The 22,666-nt window shown below is 40.4% G+C and overlaps 1 protein-coding gene across 7 annotated transcripts in view; it reads right to left on the reverse strand.

Moving 5' to 3' along the window:
* Nucleotides 1-8,229: 8,229 nt before the first annotated feature.
* Nucleotides 8,230-22,666, reverse strand: part of PLXNB2 (plexin B2) — a 345,929-nt gene continuing 331,492 nt past the window's right edge. For all 7 annotated transcript variants that reach the window (XM_014601042.3, XM_059725915.1, XM_019491747.2 and 4 more), the window contains 7 exons: nucleotides 19,921-20,075; nucleotides 17,552-17,712; nucleotides 16,263-16,410; nucleotides 15,664-15,728; nucleotides 14,693-14,768; nucleotides 13,683-13,757; nucleotides 8,230-10,137 (listed from right to left, as the gene is read on the reverse strand). In XM_014601042.3, the coding sequence (XP_014456528.1) occupies nucleotides 10,033-10,137; nucleotides 13,683-13,757; nucleotides 14,693-14,768; nucleotides 15,664-15,728; nucleotides 16,263-16,410; nucleotides 17,552-17,712; nucleotides 19,921-20,075 (785 nt within the window). In that variant the 3' untranslated portion in view covers nucleotides 8,230-10,032. The remainder of the gene's footprint in view (nucleotides 10,138-13,682; nucleotides 13,758-14,692; nucleotides 14,769-15,663; nucleotides 15,729-16,262; nucleotides 16,411-17,551; nucleotides 17,713-19,920; nucleotides 20,076-22,666) is intronic.

Raw genomic sequence — 22,666 nt, forward strand, 5'->3', positions numbered from 1 at the left:
GGAATTTAAAAAACACAGTGTGTGGTTTTCAGTGGGTTTTTTTATTATTATTTCTAAGACTAGCACTAGAAAGCTATCCTCTGTCCCAGTGAAGAATCAGTTACCCTCTGATGTGTTCCATGTATTAAGGCAGATTGAGATCTTAAAAAGAAAAATTGTTCAAGTGGCAATTCATTTGAAAGGCAGATAGCAATGATAATAGATGACTTATTTTCCACCTAGAATGACATGTTTATTGCAACCAGCACTGCCTGCAAAAGATGCCCCTAATGGAGTAGAACAGATGCAGTGCTACTATGTAGAGCAGATGGTGGTGACAAGACCACACAGGAGGACCCTACACTGTCTTGATATGTGGAGGAGAGCTCAACTTCACTGCTCCTTGTGGGATAAGATTCAGGACATGTTCCACTGGCAATTCTGTTATCGAGACAGGAGGCAGAGTATATAAGTCATATTCAGTCCACCTGCCCCATAGCAATTTTAACTCCATCAATACCCAGTGAGCCCTGCATGATAGAAGAACAGGAGAGACAGACAAACTCAATAAGAGGTAAGTAATTTTAAACTGTTGTTTCCTCTTTTTTCTTTTATCTTGCAGAAGATTCCAGACTGAATAGGATTGACATCACCAAACTGATAAATTTGCATGAAGCTGGACAATGGACACTACAGACTTAAGTAGCTCATTGCTAATGACTCAGGGAACAGAGATGTTAAAGGCCATAATGTATGGAAGAGTAGAGAATGGAAAAGCTCCAAAGAAGAACAAGGTGAATCAAGGTGTCAGAAGCTACTGTCAAAAGGGACTCCCTAGGCAAGCATTCGGTGCAGAAGGAGAAGGGAATCATAAAGTATTCTGGACTCCTTGAAGGACAGACAAAAGCCCAAGAAGCACAATAAAAAAAGGGGCAGGAAGCCAAGGCAGGATCTTGCATGTAGCCATTTGTTGTGTTTCTATAGATCTTTTCCATAGATTTCTTAAAAGTATTTCTTTGTAAGATACGAAATAGGGAGCTACCAAGGAACTATCAAGCACGCGATTCATAAATTCATAGATGCTAGGGTCAGAAGGGACCTCAACGGATCATCGAGTCTGACCCCCTGTCTAGGTAGGAAAGAGTGCTGGGGTCAGATGACCTCAGCCAGATGCCTATCCAGCCTTCTTTTAAAGACCCCTAAGGTAGGGGAAAGCACCACCTCCCTTGGAAGCCCATTCCAAATTGTGGCCACCCTTACCATGAAGTTTTTCTGGATAACTAGCCTAAATCTGCACTCTGTCAGTTTGTGACCATTGTTTCTTGTTACCCCCAAGAGGCACCCTAGTGAACAGAGCATCTCCGATCCCTTGCTGCATCCCCCTAAAGAATTTGTAGGCGGCCACAAGATCAGCTGTCTGCCTTCTCTTGGGGAGGCTGAAGAGGTCCAGGTCCCCCAGTCTCTCCTTACAGGGTTTGTCCTGTAAGTCCCTAACCATACAGGTGGCCTTCCTCTCTACCCTCTCAAGTCTGTCAACATCCTTCTTGAAGTATGGTGCCCAAAACTGGATGCAGTACTCCAACTGCAGTCTGACCAATGCTGCATAGAGGGGAAGTATCACTTCTTTGGTTCTATTTGTCATGCATCTACTGATAAACTGCTGGTTAGCTTCGCTGATGATTTCATCACACTGATGACTCATGTTCATCTTGGAGTCATCCACCATGACTCCAAGGTCCCTTTCCACTTCTGTGCTGCTGAGAGGGTCACTTCCCAGCCAGTAGGTGTGCTGCATATTTTTGTGCCCTAGGTGCAGCACATAGCACTTGTCCTTGTTCTACTGCATCCTATTGTGTACTGCCCACTTTTCTAACCTGTCCAGGTCTGCCTGCAATCGTTCCCTACCCTCCAGAGTGTGCACTTCGCCCCACAATTTAGTATCATCTGCAAACTTGGACAGAGTACACTTCACACCCACATCCAAGTCGCTGATGAAGATATTGAAAAGTACAGGTCCAAGGACTGAACCCTGCGGGACCCCACTACCCACATCCTTCCAGGTCAATACCAACCTGTCTACTACCACTCTCTGGGTGCAAACACTAAGCCAATTTGCCACCCACCAGACCATGTAAACATTGATGCCACAGCTTCTTGTTTATGAGAATGGGATGAGATACCATATGAAAGGTCTTGCTAAAATCCACGAAAATGACATCCACCTCTACTCTAAGTGTTTTGTGACCTTGTCATAAAATGAAACCAGATTGGTCAGGCATGAACTACCTGCTACGAATCCATGCTGGTTTCCCTCCTGCATTATTTTTCCTGCTGGACTCCGACAAATATGATCCTTCATAATCTTTTCAAAGGCCTTTCCAAGGATGGAGGTGAGACTGACTGGCCTATAAATACTCGGAGCCTCCTTCCTCCCCTTCTTGAAAATAGGGACCTTTTCTTGAAATTAGCCCTTTTCCAGTCCTCTGGGACCTGACCTGAGCACCACGAGTGCTCAAACAGCCATGCCAGTGGTTCTGCTGACACCAGCCAGTTCCTTCAGTACTCTCAGATGCAGCTCATCCAGGCCTGCTGACTTAAATATATCAAATCCATCCAAGTGACTCTGCACCAAGTCAGCGTCGACAGTCAGTAGGTTGGTGTCCCTCTGATGCCCATCTGAGAACCCATTAGGAGATTTATCTTGAGCCTTGTTTAGGAACACTGAGGCAAACAATAAATTGAATAGCTCAGCCTTGTCCCCCCTGTCTGTCACTAATTGCTCCTTCTTGTTCAGTAGGGATCCTATGCTGCCCTGCACCTTCCTTTTACTCCCTACATACCTAAAATATGATTTTTTGTTGTCTTTAATTTGTGTTGCCAGCCTCAGCTCTGTAGTTGCTTTGGCTTTTCTAACTGCCTCCCTGCACGTGTATGCCAAGTAAGTGTACTCCTCCTTGGTAGCTTCCCCCTGCTTCCATAGCCTATGTGCCTTCTTTTTTGCCCTTAGGCTCCCCTGGATTTCTCTGTTTAGCCAAGCAAGTTTTATGGCTCCTTTCCCTTGTGCTGGAAAAGATCATCCCCCTCTGCGCCTGAAGGATTGCTTCCTTTAGGAACAACCACCCTTCCTGGACTCCCATCTCACCAATACTCCTATCCTGCAGTGCATCATTGACTAGACTCCTGAGCACATTGAAGTTAGCTTTCCTAAAGTAAAGCACTTCCGCCCTACTAGTTATCTTATCCACCCTATGCTGTATGGTGAATTGGATTGATTGGTGGTTACTGTCCCCAAGGTGACCACAAACCTGTAGCTCCCCTACCAGGTCATCCCTTGTAGCCAGCACCAAGTCCAGTAAGGCATTCCCCCTAGTGGGGCCGTATACCTCCTGCATTAGGTGAAGGTCCTGTACACAGGTTAAGAACTTACATGAATGGTGGGATTTGGCTGACTGCTCCTTCCAGCAGATGTCAGGGTAGTTTAGGTGCCCCATGACAACCATGTCCCGAGACTGTACAGCCTCTGAGAGCTTTTCCTCCTGGTGTGGTAGTCTGTAGCAGACCCCCACCACCAAGTCCCTTGCCCCTCAACCTCCATGTATCCTAACCCACAATGCCTCAACTTTCTCCTCCTCTGATCCCATTTTGATTAGGGTAGATGTATAATGCTCCTTTACATAGTCACCCTACCTCCTTTCCTCCCTACTCTGTCCCTTCTTTACAACCTGTATCCCTCAATATGTACTGCCCAGTCATGGGTAGAGGCCCACCAGGTTTCTGTTAGCCCCACTAAATCGAAGTTATTATCTGCAAGCAGAAGTGCAAATTTTTCCTGCTTGTTCCCTGTGCTCCTAGCATTACTATAGAGGCACTTGAGCCCTCCAAATGGTGCCTTTGTTGCTCCCCCCGTTCTGATGCCCAATGGACCCCTTAGTACTTACCTGGGATGTACTGTTCTGTGTCTCACAGTTTGTAGGTTCTAGACTCTCTCCGTCTCCTGCATCCCCATCCCCCATCGAACTTAATTTAAAACCCGATGTGGGAGGTCAGCCAACCTGTAAGAAAAGAGACCAAATTTACCTAAATCCTTCTGCAATGACTCAGGTTTTTACAATCTTGACTAACCTAAATATTTTGTACCTTTTGCAGAGACTCTTACCTTTTGAGTCTTACTTTTGGGATTTAGGGATACAGCCTCTGAATCAGAATTTTCTAGACCTTAAATGTTGGAGGCTGCAAGTGGAAAAGAAGGAGGAAACTCTGGTCATACCCTGTTCACTCTCCCTTTCAGCATCCATTCTCTGCTACTGTGTGACACAGGATACTGGGCAAGATGCATCTATGGTCTCCCCCAGTAAATGGCAGTTATGTTCTTACAATTTTATTGTCCTCTGCCTCTTTTTGGGTTTTGCCTATCTGTACACCATATAATATCACCCTGGAGAGAAAATAGAAAGTAAAGGCTGCTTTTTGTTAGGGAAGAGAAATGCAAAACAAGAATGGATAAGACCTGAAGGGAGAGTAATTAAAATTTGTAACTAGGCATTAAAATTTTTGACATTAGAACAAACTACCAAGAGAATTAATAGATCCTTCAGGCTTGATGTCTCAGCTAAAGACTAGATGTCTTTCTCACTATGCTTGAGACAAGTTCAAGTTATTGAGCTAAATTCAGACATTATTAGATAAAATGGACTACAGGACACCAGAATACATGATCTTGTCACAGCACTGAACTCTATAAATGAAAAGTGTATAGAGTATAGAAGTTTTGGCCATCTGCAATTTTCTTCCTTTAGTACCTCAAAATCTCCAAGGCTAAGTACAGACATTAAAAAAGGCTGAGCCTGAATTGATTCAAACTTTGCAGGTTAGTCTAATGTGTAGATTAAACCAAGAAGCAAGTGAATAGACATTCACTTTTGATTTCAGAAATGCAACCACATGCCTGCAGTAGCTCAGGCTAGAAGCAGGCGGGTGGGAGGGTGCTCTAGACCAAGCCCTCCCTTCCCTTTGGCAGTGGCTGGAGGGAAGCTGAGTTGATGGGGAGGGGGTGTGTGGTCAGGCCTCAGCAGGCTATGACTGGGGAGGAGGTTAAACCCTGCCCCCAAGGGGCCCAGTGGGGTGGGGGGAAGGGTGCCTGGAAGAGGAAGGAGGAAGCAGCCCTTGCCAGCCTTGTCCTAGTGGTGGAGGGCAGCATGACCAGTAGGGTCAGGGGTGGCACATAGGGGGTGCATGCAGGTGCACATGCACCCCCTGCATGTGGCGGTGCACCCCTTACAAAAAGCGGGTGGTTGCCGCTCGCCACCCCACTGTTGGTGGCATCTGCGGGCAGTCCATGATTGCCCCGGGTCACCGCTACCACTGCTGGTGGCACCTGCAGGTGATCACAGACCTGTGGTCAGTGCTCAGCACCCCCCCATCCTCAATAGTGCCGGCAGCGTCTGTGGGAACTCCCCGCTCACCACCACCAGGCTCCCACTGCCAGCTCTTGGGGGCATGCACTGTTCATGAGCCCCCTGACTCTCCCCCACCCTATGGCTACCTTGCCTGCCCCAGCTCTGGCCCTTTAAGGAAAAAAAAACTCCAAGAAAAACCCTGCACTCACTGGTCCTGCAGCGGCCTCCCATGTGGCATGGGGCAGTGGGGATCGCACCTGCCAGGCAGGAGCAGTGATTCCGGGGGTTTTTCTCTTTTTTTTTTTTCTTAAAGGGCCAGAGCTCGAGCGGGTGGAGCAGCTGGGGAGGGGTGGGGGGGCTCAGAGAATGGGCAGATGGGCCTGGGTGATTCAGAGATTCGGCAGCAGCTGAATCTCTGAATCAGATTCAGCCGAATTGATTCTGGACAGTGATTTGAATCACTGAAGTCTGATACTACATTCAACCAAGTTTATCTTAAACCCATTTTGGCCACTTCAAAAGCAGCTTAAGTGCAGCGAATTTCTGTCCTGTTACAAGGTTAAGCTGGTTTCTGATAACTTAAACCAGTTTATGTGTAGCTTCTGTCCCTAGCCCAAAAGGCTAAAACTAAACTAGAGAGCCTATAAATACTGGAGTGGTAGCAATGCTTGTGGTACTGGAGAAACTTGGGGGCAAAAGCTAGACTGTGATGTCCAGCCATGAAACCTTGAGAGTGGAGATAAGTCAGTCTTAGGTAAAGTGTAAATGCTGTTCAGACTCAGCAGGCTGTAAAGCAGGTGAGACCCAAGGTTTGAATCTACAACAGATTTGAGCACACCCACCATTGTGAGACATTTTGTTGGACAAAGCACAAAGAAATATTATGTCACATGTTGATCACAAAGAGATCACTTCGACCAACATCCTTGTCTGAGAGCCTATGGCTACTCACTAATACACTTGCAGTCTTGATGCCAAAACCTTCCTCAATGAGGCTATTTCCCAAGATGTGAGCTTAAAGAAAAGGGGTTAAGGAAGGCACTCCAACTCTTGGAAAAGATCAGTGATTGGAGAGAGCTATACATGCATGCTATGCTTCAAGATTCAGAAGCTTGTAGGACGGAGCTTCTAAATATCCCCAGGGCAGGCAGGAAGCCAAGCATGAGAAAGGAAATCAACTCTTCCCCCACAACCTATTGAGAAAGCATCCTGTCCATAGTCTGAAAGCACAATGCAACATGTACTCCCTAGCTCCATGGGGCAGGTGAGACTTATGTGTGGAGGATTCTCATAAAAAGGGGCCATGCTCTGAGAGACTTTTATAGCAGGTGGGTGGGGGAGGGAAGACAAAAAGAAAATGAAGAACCCTGGCAGGGGCATGAGTCTATACAGCTGTGGAAGGAGAGAACCTGAAGGAAGCATCAGCAGAAGCTGAGGGAGAATGAATCAGCTAGGAGACTTGTTTAAAAGCTTAAAGAGAATGAAGCACAAAAAATGCGTTTGGACCTAAGCACTGGACTAGAATTAAAAACCACTCCTGGGGTATTGCTCAGCCAAGTGGGCTCATATCCATGAAGGTAAATGGGCCCAAGAGAAAGAATAATATTCTTTCCGAATCTGGGGAGTAGAATTCCCAGAGGTCTCCCCTTCCCTACTCGATGGGCAGAGGGTGAGGGAATGCATCTGATGTATGAGTTTCTGGATGCTGCTCTTCTATTCTTCAGGCACTGGGAACTTAAATAATCAGTCACCAAGTGATGCTTACCTATAGCCTCCTTTTCCTAGGTTTCCTTTTTCTTCCAGTACCTCCTCAGTTATCCAAAAGGATGCTAACAGATACTTGTTATTACAGTATATTCTCTGTTACTGACTTGTGACTTGTATTGCATAACCATTTCCTTTCTAAGCTATTTAATTCAGTACTAAATCTTTTCTTGGGTTGATACAATAGTGTAACTTGATATTGTATACTGCTCTCTTCGGAGGTTTAATACAATACTGTATCACTACTGTGAAGTTTGATACAGTAGCTTGTGATTGTTACTTGTGAATTTAGCTACCTGGATGGCTTTTCAGCAGGTGCTTGGATAACCAAGAAAATACTGTATTTCCTAACCCTGCAAGAAGTTCCCAGAAAAAAAGGAGAGCTGGATCCAAAGAACAAAGGTAACTAAGGCCAGATTCAACCTCTATGTCAGTTGCCACATGATGTGGGATTGCCACAAATTTGGCATTTGTCTGGTTTGAACAACCACAGCAGCAGCTGTGTCAAGTGGGACCAGAGTCCTAAAAACCCCCCAAAAAACCACCTTCCCTCCACACATCACAAAAGACTGGGAGCCACTTTTGCTCAAGGCATTGCGGAGCAAGGCACCTAAGGGCAAGGCATGGCTTGAAGCAAGGCCAGTCCCACATCCTTTCTACCAGGTCTTGAAGTGAACTCAGTGCTTTCAGAAATCTACCCTGTAACCTCTCTGCATTAGCTCTTTTTTCCTCCATGTTTCTAGAGGGCATTATAATATTTGGGGGTTGGAAATTTCCCACAGGAAAGAAAAAAATGCATGCACCACAAAGATGACTTAAGGGAAGGGCTAGTGGCAGTCACACAGATGAACCTCACATGTGAGGGAGTTCAGCCATTTTGGCCCATGGCAGCTGTTGGGAGCAGGAGTACAACAGTCCACCCTTTCTCTTTACAAAGCCACACTCATTCTTTTCCAATAAAAGATCAAAACAAGGTAAGTCCCAAATTCACCAACCATAGCTCAAAGAATAATGCTTTGTTTAAAGGAAAAATGTGCATCATTTTGGCCCTCAATCCCCCATAGAAGCCTCAGTAAAGATTCTGTGACACTTTGTGGAAAAAAAACATTGTATTTGATTTACAATTAACAGGATTTACAAAATAACGTCAAAAGAAACAGATTAGTGGTGGAAGTAGAATGCCTTTGTTGATCAAGGAGTAGTTGGCAAAGCATGTTTGATGCAGAACTCTTCTGTACTTCAGTCCTAAGAACATAAAATAACTTACATTCCAGCTACGCTGAGTATACACAAATGCAGAAGTCTAGCAAAAAAAATCAAGGCAAAAAACAGTCAATGAACAGCACTTGGATGGGAAAGTGACACTGTGATGAGGGCTTTGCCTTTCAGAAGTTTGGGGAAAGCCATTCACAAGTTTGAGGATATCTTCCGTAAAGGATAAAGTTAACGAGTGAAACTCGCTACAGGACACCACAGAGGGAAGGGAGAGATGGCAGCAGAAATTGTGTTATCTTGCCGAGAATCATCAGAGTCCAGGCACTCAGTTGGACAAAAGAGCAGTAATAAAAAGGAATTAGTACAGATGGCAGTGCTACAATGAAATGCTACTTTACTGCCAAAAAACCAAGTCAAGAATGGAAAAAAGTTCTTTGATGTGCAATACAGCAATTTAAGAAGACGTACCTATTTTTTTTTCAGTTGTATAGAGCTTACTTATATTGTAAACACACATTATATTTTTGATAAGTTACTTTAATTTCCACTGCTATGGGTTATGATGTGTATTCAATCAAATGCAGCATTCCAAGGCTTGAAACTGAGTGGTATTCAACTATGTGGGTATATGATTTTTCCAATATCATACTAGTATTGTACATCACAAACACAATAAAAACAAATGGTGGTATTTCTAGGACAGTTCCAAGATTTAAATAAAAAAATCATCAGAACCATTCCAATAAGATATTATACACAATCAAATCATGTTAAACAACACACTCTTGGCAAGCAACTAATTACAGGCATTCTGCTGGTCATGTTTTCACAAAAGTCATTCAATAGCACATAAATATTTTTTCTGATCTGCTTCTTTTTACAAAACCATTCATCAGATTCACAGAATTAGTACAAGTAAGGCACATTAGCATATAACATAAAACTCACAATAAGAACAAAAGGTTGGAAAGTGTTAACGGCTAATTTCCTTTGCAGTGATTTCTGAATCAAATTAGGATTTATCATCAGAACCCTCCTACAGGGGTGACATGACTTTTATTCTCATCCCAACCAACTGTGGTGGGTGTAATACCACACGTTACCATGGATATAAATAATTAAATTAATTAAAAACAGTGTGTGGTACACCAAAGCCCATTCCAAGTTCTTAAAGAAAAATCATAGACATGTCATTTACTATGTTCATTATGAGCACAGATAGAGCGATTTTAGAGTTATAAGGAAATTAATTTCCAGTTATCAAAATAAAAGGGGATATTGCATCTGTTTCTCCAAATATGCTATTTTTTCTTCCTAGTACAAATATTGCTTAAAATATAAAGGATGCTATAGAATTTAATTTACTTGCATAATGAATTCTAAAAATGCTGATGCTTCAGATTATACTACTTGATTAAATGAACTAAAATCTTTTGTCCCTTCCCACCTCCCAAAGGACTTCCCCACCCACAGAAGATTCATTTACACACAACACAGATTTTAATTAGAAGCATAATTTACAGTAAAAATTCTTTACATTACACCTCTGCTATCAAAAAAACATGAAATCTTTTATTTAAAGTGGTAATTATACATTAAAAAATAGAACACTATTTCCTTAACAGGAAGAATGAATTTGAACATCTTCAGATCAGATTTCTTTATTGCGGCTTCTGAGTCAAAGGTCTGTCACTTTATTCTCTAATGCAGCTGCTATTTGCTGTAAACGGAAGGCAAGCTGCATTTTTTGTGCAGCTTGGTCCTCTTCAAGTGCATTTATGATCTAAAAGAAATAAAACCAGGATGTTTAGAACCATCAGGGTGACATAAGCAGTCACGGTTCCAAAACCAAATACTTGATTATATCTTGGGTTTTAAGAGTCACAGGCATATATACACCATATAAAAATAGTCTCTCTCCATTGTGCCTCCTCTGGTCTCTTCTAACGCACCACAATTAAAATTCTATCTCTAGCCATCTATTTATCTAGGTCGTTATACTGTCACTAGGTTGTTATGATTCTCATTCCTGTGTTATCTGAACAACTTCAGAAAGAAAGGTGCTTACAGATTTTTAAAATATTACCCATACACAATGGGCACAGGCAGGAGAAAAGCTTTAAGCGACATTGCATTTTTGATTGTCAATTACTTCTAGAAATAGTACAATTTTTTACTTATGTTGCACCCTTCATCCAGTACTTGAAAACAACTTTATGCATAATAAGAAAGCCCTTTCCCAGGGAACTTAGCATTGCTCTCCAGCTATTATCAACAACTGGTAAATCTGGGTTAGTCAGTGACTTGGTACAGATCTGAACAACTCCAAAGCTGCTGTGAGTAAAATTGGGAACACAACAGCACTGGCTAGAGTCAGGGAGATGCAGCCAACTTTATGTGTCCTTTAAGTATGGATGAGAGTCTACCCTAATGTATTACAGTCTATTAGCAATGCTGGCTAGTAGGTGGTCCCCAATTGGCATTCCCCAATTGGGCCTGTGAGAAGTCAAATATATGCAAAAGTGCAATACAAAGTCACTAGAATTATAAAAGTTGAGATGGAGAAGGCCAAAAAGGTCACACAGTCCATCCCACCTGCTGTGAGACGTTCTCCTAAAGCTTATAAAATCTAGTTTTATGTGCAAAGCAAGTAGCATTTGTACCACCCACTTTAGAATCTGTTCCACAATTTCTTAGATTTCACCCAAAGGATGTAATGATAGGGTAGATTCTCCTTTATCACATATTGTTTATTCCCGTAATTCATTTATGTGCATACTCTTCCACTGGACAAAATACATCCGCTAACCTAAACAATTAAATATTGCCTGATTATGTGCATATCATCTTTTAGCATACTTTAGTGCATAGATCAAGCCTTGAAAAAAGAAAGCCAAGAATCAGTTAATGAATAATGGAAATATTGAGCAGTGCACAGAAAGATTTTTGCTCACAACAGACAATTTATTATAATAGTTTAAATTACAAAAACCTATTGTAATCTGGTGAATGATTACATATGCCTTTTGTTTTAAATTAAATAAGTACATTTCACTTTTCTGAGGCATGCTTAACACGTTTCCTGTCATTAACTCCTATATTGGCCACATGAAATCGTTCATTCAGAGGCATGTTTAGGAGGAAGAGAACTGATTTGTTACATGTGGGATTATTTACATACATGGACAAGTGTAAGGACACAATGGGCATAAGATGTGACCAAACAGCAACTGTCATAGTTTGTGATTTATTTTCCAGTGAGCCTTTAGGAGCAGACAAAGAGTGGAGTAACTTGCAGTGCAGTGCTGCATTATTATTGGGAATTATGCTAATCATTTCTAGTCTATTTTTTTATTTTTTTCCCTGTTTTGCTGATTATATTTATTTGTAAAATTGTGTGGGGAAAAAAGGCTACACAAATAACAGGAACCTAAGTTCTTCCTTTTCTGAAACTGATATTGTCAATAAGTTGTATGTAAACAAGAGTCTTTACCTCTGTTTAGATACTGTATTACAACAAATGCAAGAACTTTAAAAATCCAATTTTCTTGTCACTATTTTTCTTTACTTACTATTGTACTTTCAGTTTAGATAATGAAAAATCAATGAAGTCAAAATCCCTCAGAGGCTGTAAGGTTTAGGTGTCAAACAGAACAGAAAGTTTGAGTAATATTTGCTTTAATGCCTCTTTTTAAAGACAACGTGGAAAAAATGTTGAGACTGATTTTAACACCACAAAGTATAAAATTAAGGCAAATTTGCCCTGATATTCTCTCTTAAATATAACAGTATATCTACTTATAAATGATTGTATCTTGACTAAATAGTTTATGAGCTTCCCTGGTGAAAACGCTTTATAAACTCAGGTATGAGAAAGTATCCACATTACCACTATCAAATGCTGGACAGACCAACAAAGAACTGTTCCTAATATGCAATGCAGTTTTAGTATTAAAGAGGAGGGCAGCTGCAAAATGCTTCAATTTATGCAAATTAAATCTTTTTCACATAAATTAAATCTGCTTCATCTTATGCAAATTGTCACAGCATGGTTTCTCAGGTACAATCCACATGATTTCATAAAAGTAGTCCTCTATGATGTTCTACCCAAAAGGGATTTTCTGGTACAGAACATATAATCATAGTTTTACTGGTCTTCAAACTGAAGAAAATTAATAAAATTGCTAAACAACAAATATGGCCCTAATATTTGACTGCAGCCAAAGAGTACAGGCTGCAGTCCGGAAGACGTATGGAATGTGACTCTAGCTTCTTTTCTCCTCCATACTTTTGAAAGTTGTTCTAAATGATAGTGGTTATTGACGGTTGGGTTTTGGCACTGGCCAGACCATCTTTTTCTTGACTACTCTATATATAACCAGTCATAATACAGCCCTTTGCCTTTAACAGTAAGTGTCAGTGAAAACAAAAACTACACTTAGGTGCTAGACAAATAGAAGGGTGAGATCACGTGCTGGCTCCTTATGGATTCAGCATCTGCTCTTATTGGCTTTGATTAAATTCCAAGAGCTTTCTGGAGACATTTATCACCATGGAAACCTTTGAATAGAAGTTTCCTTCTCCTTTTCTGTTTTCAGATTAGAAGTTTGGAGAGCCATAGCCCATCTACATCCCCTCTACATTTGTATGTTCTTTGTTCCCACCTCCATAAGTAAGGCCTGTAGAATCCAAGACAAGTTTCAGACAGAATCAGCCAGCAGGCTTTTGAATCAGTCCTTATTCAAGAGCAGTTTTATCAAGTTTTATCTTGGTCAGCCACTTTGTTTGGAACAACAAAGCAGACTGTAACATGCATATAAATTACAAGATAACTTAACTGATAAAAAAAGCACCCATGCTTCCACCTGCAAAGTCAAAATTATTTTAATGGGCCATTCCTAATGGAAAGTACTAATCTGACATTCAGTGTGGCTTCTACAATTGTGCTTTAATATATACATACATACATACATAAATACACGTGTATATATTAAAGAGCAACTGTAGTTTATTCTTTATATGCAGTTTATAAGTAGTTTATTCTTTATCTCTCAACTACTATTCTTCATCTTCAGGCCTGACCATGATGTCACTAGCAAAGACAATAATAGCAGTTAATAAACAAAAAGCTCATTCACAAGGATTTTTTTTTTTTTTACCAGTGTAATTGCTAACTGAACATTATAACTGAAAAGCTGGATGTCTTCCTTTACCTGCTCATCTATGAGTTCTCTGAGAAATCAGTTATTTACATAAACTAATATTATAGTCTTTATAAGTAGTTTTATAGCATAATAAACATTAATATTATTAATATGAGAAACTTACCTCATCATAGTATTTGTTAGTATACTGGTAGAGTTGATGTAGAGCCACAAGTGTATTTAAAGAATCTGTGTGTGCCTGTTAAATTAAATGACCAACAAATAATTAAAACAGGATCATGGTCAGTTAACCATCATAAATGAACATGTACGTGAGCATCAGGTTCTGTCTAATCTTTTTTCAATACTCAGATTTTGGGTCTCTAAAGCTTTGGTAGCTGACAGCATGGGAATGGAAAAAGGAAGAAATGTTGCTTGATGATTTTCAGCACTTACATGTTAAGCTTTTCCTGCTAGTACCTTTCCAGCCAGCAAATAACTTAATGCAGGAGGTGGAAAAATGTTGAGCTAGAGTATTAGTCAAATCACAGATTATTTCTCATCCACATCTGCTGACAATATGGGTATGTGCACTGATGAAACATAGTTAAAATCTGTATATTGTCCAAGTTATTAAATACTGTTTTTTCCAAAATATTAAACATTGGTTCTATCAATGTCAGTTGTGTTTGAAATCCTTTTTTGTAGAGCTTTTCATTTGAAACAATTCACACTAGGCTACAGCAAAGGTGTAATTTATCAAAGTTTGGAGTGCATGTGTTTTTGAAAAAAACCCAACAATCCCGTCATTACGATGGATGGGGAGGCTTCTAAATCAAGCAGAAAAAATGCTTTATATTACATCTTTTCTAAAAGCATTTTTAACTCTACTCAAAGCATGCCAAAACCACCTAAACAAACAGGTTTTCACTGAAACACACTGGGCCCAATTCCCTACTGCCATAGTATTGGCCCTCATACCAGATACACAGAACAAGAAAATAGAGGGAAGGTAGATGAAGATAGATACCTACAAAAGAAGATGAAGTGCATGTGTGTGTGTGCGGGGGGGGGGGGGGGGGGGGGGGGGAGGAGAGGGTGGGCAGGCGGGGGCTGAGAGTGGATGGGACAGTTCAAGGACACTCAGCATACTTTGTTCAGTTTTTAGGACAAGAAGACTGATTTCACTCTTACCCTAGAAATCTCTGCCAAATGCGTATTCATGTCCTGGTCACTTACAGGTACCATTTGACGAATACCCTTGTAGTAGCTGTAACAAAAACCATTAAAAAATTATTTCTATGATATATGCTGTATATTTAATAGTGATACTGTATTTTGATCTTACTATTATTTTAAAATGCTGCCTGTGTAATGATATAAGGGTTGCTTCCCATAAGAATTGGTCCTTTCAGTCATTCTCTCTCGCAACAGCCTAAGGCATTAGAGAAAAGACATTGTACCCAAATGTGACCCCCCACCCCACCCCACACACCCACACACACATTGCCAAGGAAGAAATTCCCCTCATAACCCAGCTGGTAGCAAACCCACACCTTGAAACGTGTAAGGGCATAGGCTTACACAGCTGTTACTGCTAGCATAACTGTCCATGTTATTCACATAGATCATGACCTCCAAACTACAATTAGAAAATAAAATGTGAACAATTTATTCTCTTGCTAAAATTGACTTTGGGGTTTAATAATTCTCAATTGTGGAAATGTGACCATTCATCTGATATCAGGCAAATTATATAGGTGAAAAGAAAGACCCCCAATTACACCTGTTTCACTCTAATGCAAAATGAACTAAGGGTCTTAAATAACTTGATATATCCTCACACTTGAGTGTGTGTGCGTGTGTATGTGTGTGTGTGTGTGTGTGTGTGTGTGTGTGTGTGTGTGTGTGTGCGCACGCGCGCGCGCAAGAGTACGGGCAGTCTGTAAGGGCTTGATAGATCATCACAACTGCATTTCATTTGAACATTTACCAGATGGGCCCTCAGCATTTTCCCTCAACACACACAAATGTTCCCCTGCTCTTAATTTTAGCATTTGATGTTAAGTCATTTTTTCACCAAAACTAATTTTGTTATCTGCTAATTTTGTATACAGAAGCCTTTGCTTTTGATGAATAAGAATGAGTGTTCTCTTTATACTTACTCTTCCACCATTTTCTTATAGTTAGAAATCTCTTTTGCATAAAGTAACTTGTTACTTGGAGAATCCTGGAAAATATAATAGCCATATTTTGACAATCTAAGAAGATGCTTTTTGTCAGATTGAATTTGAATATCTATAATAGAATAGAATGCATGGCATATGTCTTATTAACAAAGAGATATTATTAACAAAGAGAATTTTTCCATGGTGCATGGATGGGGCTATTTGACATAATGAAGATTAAAACTTTCATGAAAAATTATAAAATTAATAGAAAGTTACTCAAAATAAGAGACATGAAAATTTTGAGCACTTATATTGCTCAAAAAGCCTTTGCAAATAACGCTTCATGCACTTTCTAAATATCATTGGACCAGCTGAACTTTTATGAAGCAAAAACCTCTGTTTTTGGAAGTTTTTACAAAAAAGCAAATTTTTACCAACCTCTTAACCAGCCTGTACTGGTTTGTACGTTAGCTTTGTACTAAACGTTCAAAAAGCTGTTTGTCCAGCATTTCCTGTGGTATTGCCTAGGACAGTGGCACTTTATGGCTTGTAAAACATGAACATGCCCTTGGTATAGAATGCAAATTACTTACTCTGCTTAATTTGTGCTCTGTTCTTGTGCAGGCATCCATGAAAGTCTGTGCAATGACTGACAAGGAAGCATCCACTACTTCATGAACATGAACATCGAAAATGAAATGGGGATTTTTCAATATGTTTACCCAGAATCTAAGAGGCAAGCTGCAACACAAACAAAGAGATAACCAAATACAGTAAATATATTCCAGAAAATTGACATGCAAGCTTTCCACTGTGACCTCTTCAGTACATTTTAATTTGGTTATGCTTCCTAACTTTAAGAACAGTAGGCCAGTGGAACAAGTTGCCTAGGGAATTTGTGGAATCTATTTCACTGGATGTGTTCAAGAATGGCAGGACAAATATCTAGGTACAATGCTTTAGAAACCATCTCTAGAATTGATTGGTGTGGGTGGCTCTCAAGTCCCTTCCAACCTCATATAAATTGAAAGAGAAATGATACCTATCATTTTGCTCCTTGCACTGTTTTATGAAGAGACAAACCCAGAAGATCCCGAATGGTGGAAAAAGATGCCAGTGTAACTCTTTGTGGGCTGCATGCAGTCAGCCCCAATCTAGATGATAGGTTTGGCTCTGTTCTTGCATTTATAGCCAATTTAACCCCCTTTGGTTAACATAAACATATTGTTTCAATTAAAACCATTTTTGAAATTGCAGTTTACAGGGTAAATGCAATCATTTGGCAATCAAGAAACTGGCTAACATGCCTCATGGTTGGCTAATACTCAGTCAGCTGTGAGATGGAAGCCAGGATCCTTACTCTGCTCAGGTGAAGAAACTCTGCCAGGGAAGATTCTACTGCCAAAGGGCAGTTTTGGGTGCAGAGAAGTTTTTTTAGCATGGAGTAGAGTCTCCAGACATCTACAGCAGGGTAATGTGGGGTGGGAGGCTTAAGCAGAGCATACGCATGCGTGTATGCACGCCTGCATGCATGCACACACACACACAGCAAGTAGCTGCTTGATTAATAGCTTCCGCTGGGACTGTGAATTGCTATGTAGCCAGCCTTAACTAGGTGCGCTTCCTGAGCTCAGAGTTCCAAGATGAAAGAGCAGGCATGCTTAATATATTTTAAGAGGCATCTTTAACATAGAAATCAATAGGATTTGGCTAATGTTTTGTGCCATTTCCAAAATTTAAATGGATGCTTATATTACCCATGGGTGCCTTAAGTGGCTTGCACTGTATTTACTTTTCACTTTGATCTGTAGTCACAGTACCAGCATTATTAAAGATTATGGTACAGTTTTTCAGCAGTCTAATTATTTTGTTCATGCCTTACCTATTTGTTTTCCAGATGTGAATGGTATCTTCATCCTTGATGTCATGCTTTTCTGCTTGCTCATCAAGGAAGTCAAAGAAATATTTCACAGCTGGTGGCACAACATGATTTGAATCAAGTACACTGTGAAAAAAGTTTTCTACAAATTGGTGAAGCGTACCCTGAAAGTGAATTAAAAAAAAATTATAATTTTAACTGCATTGGGAAACAGAGTGTTATCCTAGGTTCTCTTTCCAATTTACACTAACACTTTGTGTTTTTATCACAGCAAATGAAGGCCTTGGTCTGAAGTATCAAAGGTGCAGGAGGCATGCAGTGACAAAAGCAGATTTCCTCTTCTGTGTGTAATGATCTTGCAAACAGCTAGACAGTATTAGAATTAGGAAAAATAGTCTTGTGCCGTTTTAAAGGAATTTGAGATTTCAACAATTGTTGAATGGGCAATACAGAAGTGTGCATTCTGGACTTGGCAAATGGGGGAAGGAAGAAACTAGTTGCTAAACATATTAAGATACCTAAGATGCATTTGTAGGTTAAGTTTCTTTCAGACATAGAATGATAAGTTTCATAACAGGTTTTTAATCCATTTTGTAGTCCACCTTCACGGTACACAGAGAAATATGGCAGATCATCACTCTAGCTCTCTTTTGTTATGAGATCATTTTGCAATATCTTTTTGACTACAACATAATTTCACATATGAACCCAAAACATAGAGAAAAGCAAACATCAAGACAATTCATCTCACATATGACTTACTGGATTTGGGGCTATAACAGGTTTGGCATATCTGCCCCAATATCTGGCCCAAGTTACAAGGAAAAAGAGGGGTGTCCTTATAAGCACCATGCAGCTGCCCAACATTTCTCTTGCTTAGGCATTACAGATCATAAACCCCCACCTTACATGAGCTCTAGGAGATGATTCCAGAGAGGCTGTAGAATCTCCATTCTTAGAGGTTTTTAAGATGTGGCTAGACAAAGCCTTGCCTGGGATGATGTAGTTGAGGATGGTCCTGCTTTGAGCAGGGGGTTGGACTTACTAGATGACCTTCTGAGGTCCCTTCCAAACCAAATTTTCTATGATTCTATGATTCTATGATTCTGGCATACCTTATCATATAAGAGTGGGCAAATAATGTGCCAGTGAATCATGTGGAATGGTGATCCAACAGTACAGACTATTGTCATGACCCAAAGGTCTTATTTTTTGTGTGTGCTTCGGCACTAAGAATTATCCCCGTGGGTTTACAGCTTCATTGCACGGAGGAGTTCTGCTGCACAGAGAACCCGCGTGCCAGGGAGAGAGTTCCCGCCACTTTGCAGCTGTCTTTGCAGGGTGCACTTCCTTTGCAACACAGAAATGCACGGTGCAAAGGAGTTCCCGCTCTTCGCATGCAAATTCGTGTCCCGCTATTGGCTAGTGCTAAATTATTCCCACGTGGCGGCTAGCGATTGGCCTGCTAGCAGTATAAGAGGCTTGAGCAGTTTCTGCCCAAGCCGAAGAGGACTCCGCATCCATCTCGTGGGGACTCTGGGTGCGCGGCAGGGTCATCGAAGCCCTGTGTGTTATTCAGAGGAGTTTGGCGGCCTGATCCACCGCCCAGCTCTTCCCGTCTTCAAGCGGTAACTTTCTATAAGACGTATCAACGAGTTTTCTATTTTGATGCGTGCTTGTCCTGGACATCCGGATTTCTGTCTGCATGGAGCCTAGCAAACTCCACGTGATTGTTCTTGTTTTCTTTTGTAACCGCAACTCAAGCAAGTCTCCAGCCTGCACCGTGACCATCTCGGTGTAAGTAAACAATCTTAAAATCAACCGTTACGTGTCTGTGCCTAATTCTAGCTCGGCGCCTGCCCTCTCTGACCCGGCCTGCCCGGGCTGTCGGCCACAGCCCGCGTGCAGCGCGACGAAAGGGCCCGGGTTCCGGCCCGGCCCGCACAACTATCCTGAAGCTTTTCAAAAGCAAAAAGTAAACACCCCTGTGACCTGTAAAACTGAAAATACTCTGCTTCAGCACAAGACCAAACATCTGGTATGAAACAAAAACAGTATCTGAACTTGTATCAAAGAAGAGAATAGTCAGGCTTTCATACACACAAAAAAACCTGACTGGATTCACATATAATTTACGGTTATCAGCTTCCTGTAGGAAATATACCTTCCCTTATTTTCCTTTCAAGTAATCTTCCCAAAGGCACATTATTACTTGAAGTACTGAACACAAAATTCGTAAACGCATAGCAGACTTTCAAAATTTCAGTCAGAATTATGACTAAGCAACTTATCATTTTGTTCTCTTGAACTGCACAAGGCAAAATAACTGCTTTCCTAAAAGCACCATATAATAATGAAATACTTAACCCTACCTTCACAGAAAGAAGTCTTGTCAGGTAGATTTCTGTAATAGCTTTGGATCTTTCTTTTTCTTTCATGCTTCCCCGTTTGGATTTCCCTTCATCAACCTCATCTACTGGCCGAACTAGATGCCAAACCTTATTTTCATCTTCCAGTAATGCATGCCCTAGAAACAGCAATGGTCATATATATTATCATTCAAGGGATTTAAGTGATTTCATTCCTGCCTACCTATGCAATACCCTATCCAAACAAAATCAGACTGCTAAATTGGAAGCTACTTAAGCTGAATGACAGAAATAGAAATCAGCTGCGTGGTCAATTTTTGTTATTAAGAGAAAAAAAGGAAAACACTGCATGTTGGAAACACTATTTAAAAAAAGAACAAAAAACCAAAAAAACCCCAAACCAAACTCTGATGTTTGGACACCTTTGGAGGCTGTTTGTACCTAGAGATGCACATACAGAAAACAATTCCATGCATCTAAGTTTAGTTCACTTGTAACCCATAGAATAAGTGCACTACTAAGGTTTAAAAGTGAGGTTCTATGTAATTGTTCAAATAAAAAAAACTTGCAAAATCAAATGGACATAGTGCAATTATTTAAATGTGTAATCAATCAATATTAAAAAAGACTAACTCAGTGCAACAAACTTTATTAATGCACCATTATAGCTGAGGATTTAAGTGCACAATACTTATGCAATTCAAAAATTAAGCTTCCCAGAGTGGCTGTAATTCAGTTACAGTGCACACATATATTTATATTAAGGTATAAAACTTAACAGTAATGTAAAATAATATGTGCAATGGGGCTGAATTACAGTTTTTATGGGAAACATAACTTTGAACTCTGTAAGACTTCAGTGGTTTAAAATGCTCAGCTATTCAGTGGGTCTCATTCACCACCTACAACCTTCCACTGGAGCAGTGCTGCTAATTTCAAAGCATATGCAAAGTACTACTTTAATGTAACCTTAAGGATTCACTATGGAAAAGAACAAAGAATTAGGAAATGCAAAATTATGCTTCCCAACAGCTACGTTAACTGAAACTGAGTTTGTTATATAGTGTATAAAGGAAGAGTTAAGGAAGAAAGAAGGACAAAATCCATGGATGCAACCTGGCCAAATTAATTTTGCTGCTGGAACCTAAACTTGAATATTATACTAATTATCAAACCTTAATGTCTCTTTTAAATTCGTTTTTGTCATTAATTGTTGTTAAAGAGTTCCCTCTTACTTAATAATGTTACCATTTAAGTACTCTTAATTTGATTTTAAAGTTCATGTTTCTCTGAGCTAAGTGTGGTAGAAGAGCATTAGTTTTGATCTTTGTTTTAGATATTGTTTTGCTGGACATAGAAATACAAGCTGGAGTTCTATATTGCAATAGGTGTGATTTCAGTGGCAGAAGAAATTTCACAAATATTTGCAAAATATCACCAAATGCAAGGAAAAATTATGATGTGTCCCCAAATTATGATTTTTAAGTGCACGTTATTTACTCATGTAAATGAATAGATGAAAACAAGCTACTGTAAGAAGGAAACTATTTTTCATCTTTAACTATACAGGCTACCCCATACGATGCACACATTTGTTTCTCCTTGGTTTCAAAGGTCTACTCTTCTCCTGTTCTCCTGACAACCAGCTTTAGAGTAAACACACAACCCCACTGAGTTTACAGACCTTACTTTCACCTTCATCACAAATGTATTTGGCCCATGTTCATTTACTGGCATCATAATTGGCTGTTGGTGATGTAATTAGCATTTAATAGAAAATTAGGGCTTCGGAGAAAGATAGCAAAAGCAGGTGAACTTTTATAATGCAGAGATTCTGCTTTAATGCAAAGCACGAGCAAATTCTTGAACACTTGTTAAAAAAGAGGAAAAGAAATTCAGAACATGAAGCAACAAAATATATTAGCAGGATAGTTTCTTAACAGAGCATTTCCATGAAATGGCAGCTGCTTTTATCAGTTCACCCAGTAATAAAATAAGTAAATAAAGGCTGTAACTCCTTGAATTTATTAGGTGGTTGATATGCCTCAGGATGTTAATGGCAAGATTCCCAACCTCCCTTTACACTTTTTTTTCTTAAGTACAAAAAACGATTCCCTCAGCCTTCTCTCAAATATCCCATTTAAAAGCAAATTTGAGGGTGACAATATAGACGTGTTAATGAATGTGAAAGATTATGCATAGTGGCATGAACTAGGCAGAGTGGATGTAAGCGTTGTACAATTTGCCCAATACAGATTAACGAATGAGCAATTCTAACCTGCAACTATCCTACTACTTCAGACCAAAGCATATCATGAGGAAAGATAACAGTCTTTTACTTAATGATCTAAAGTCCATGATTAAATGGATACTCAAACCCAAAAACCAAAAATATTTTTAATGTTGATCCAAGATCAGGATTGAAACATATCTTTATTAGTGAAAGACACTACCTAATAAGGCACGATATCCAGTCCTTCTGTATCTCTGATACAAAGCTGGGAAACAGAAAGGAAGAATGTAGAGTAGGTTGAGCACCTTTTCAAAATGGAAACACGGGATACATGCCTGCCCCCTGGGAGCTCTGCGCTGGCTGCACTGCCATGGCGAGCACCCCTTAGCATCCTGGCAGCACAACTCTGTGTCGTCGCTGCCACTGCTGCTGCCAGGTGGGCAGGGGGTGCCTTGCCATGGCAGTGTGGCTGGCATGCGTTTCCTGGCTGTGGTGGTGGCAGCACTGAGCCTCGTT

The sequence above is a fragment of the Alligator mississippiensis genome, chromosome 4, assembly GCF_030867095.1.
Source record: "Alligator mississippiensis isolate rAllMis1 chromosome 4, rAllMis1, whole genome shotgun sequence".
Taxonomy (NCBI): Eukaryota; Metazoa; Chordata; order Crocodylia; family Alligatoridae; genus Alligator; species Alligator mississippiensis.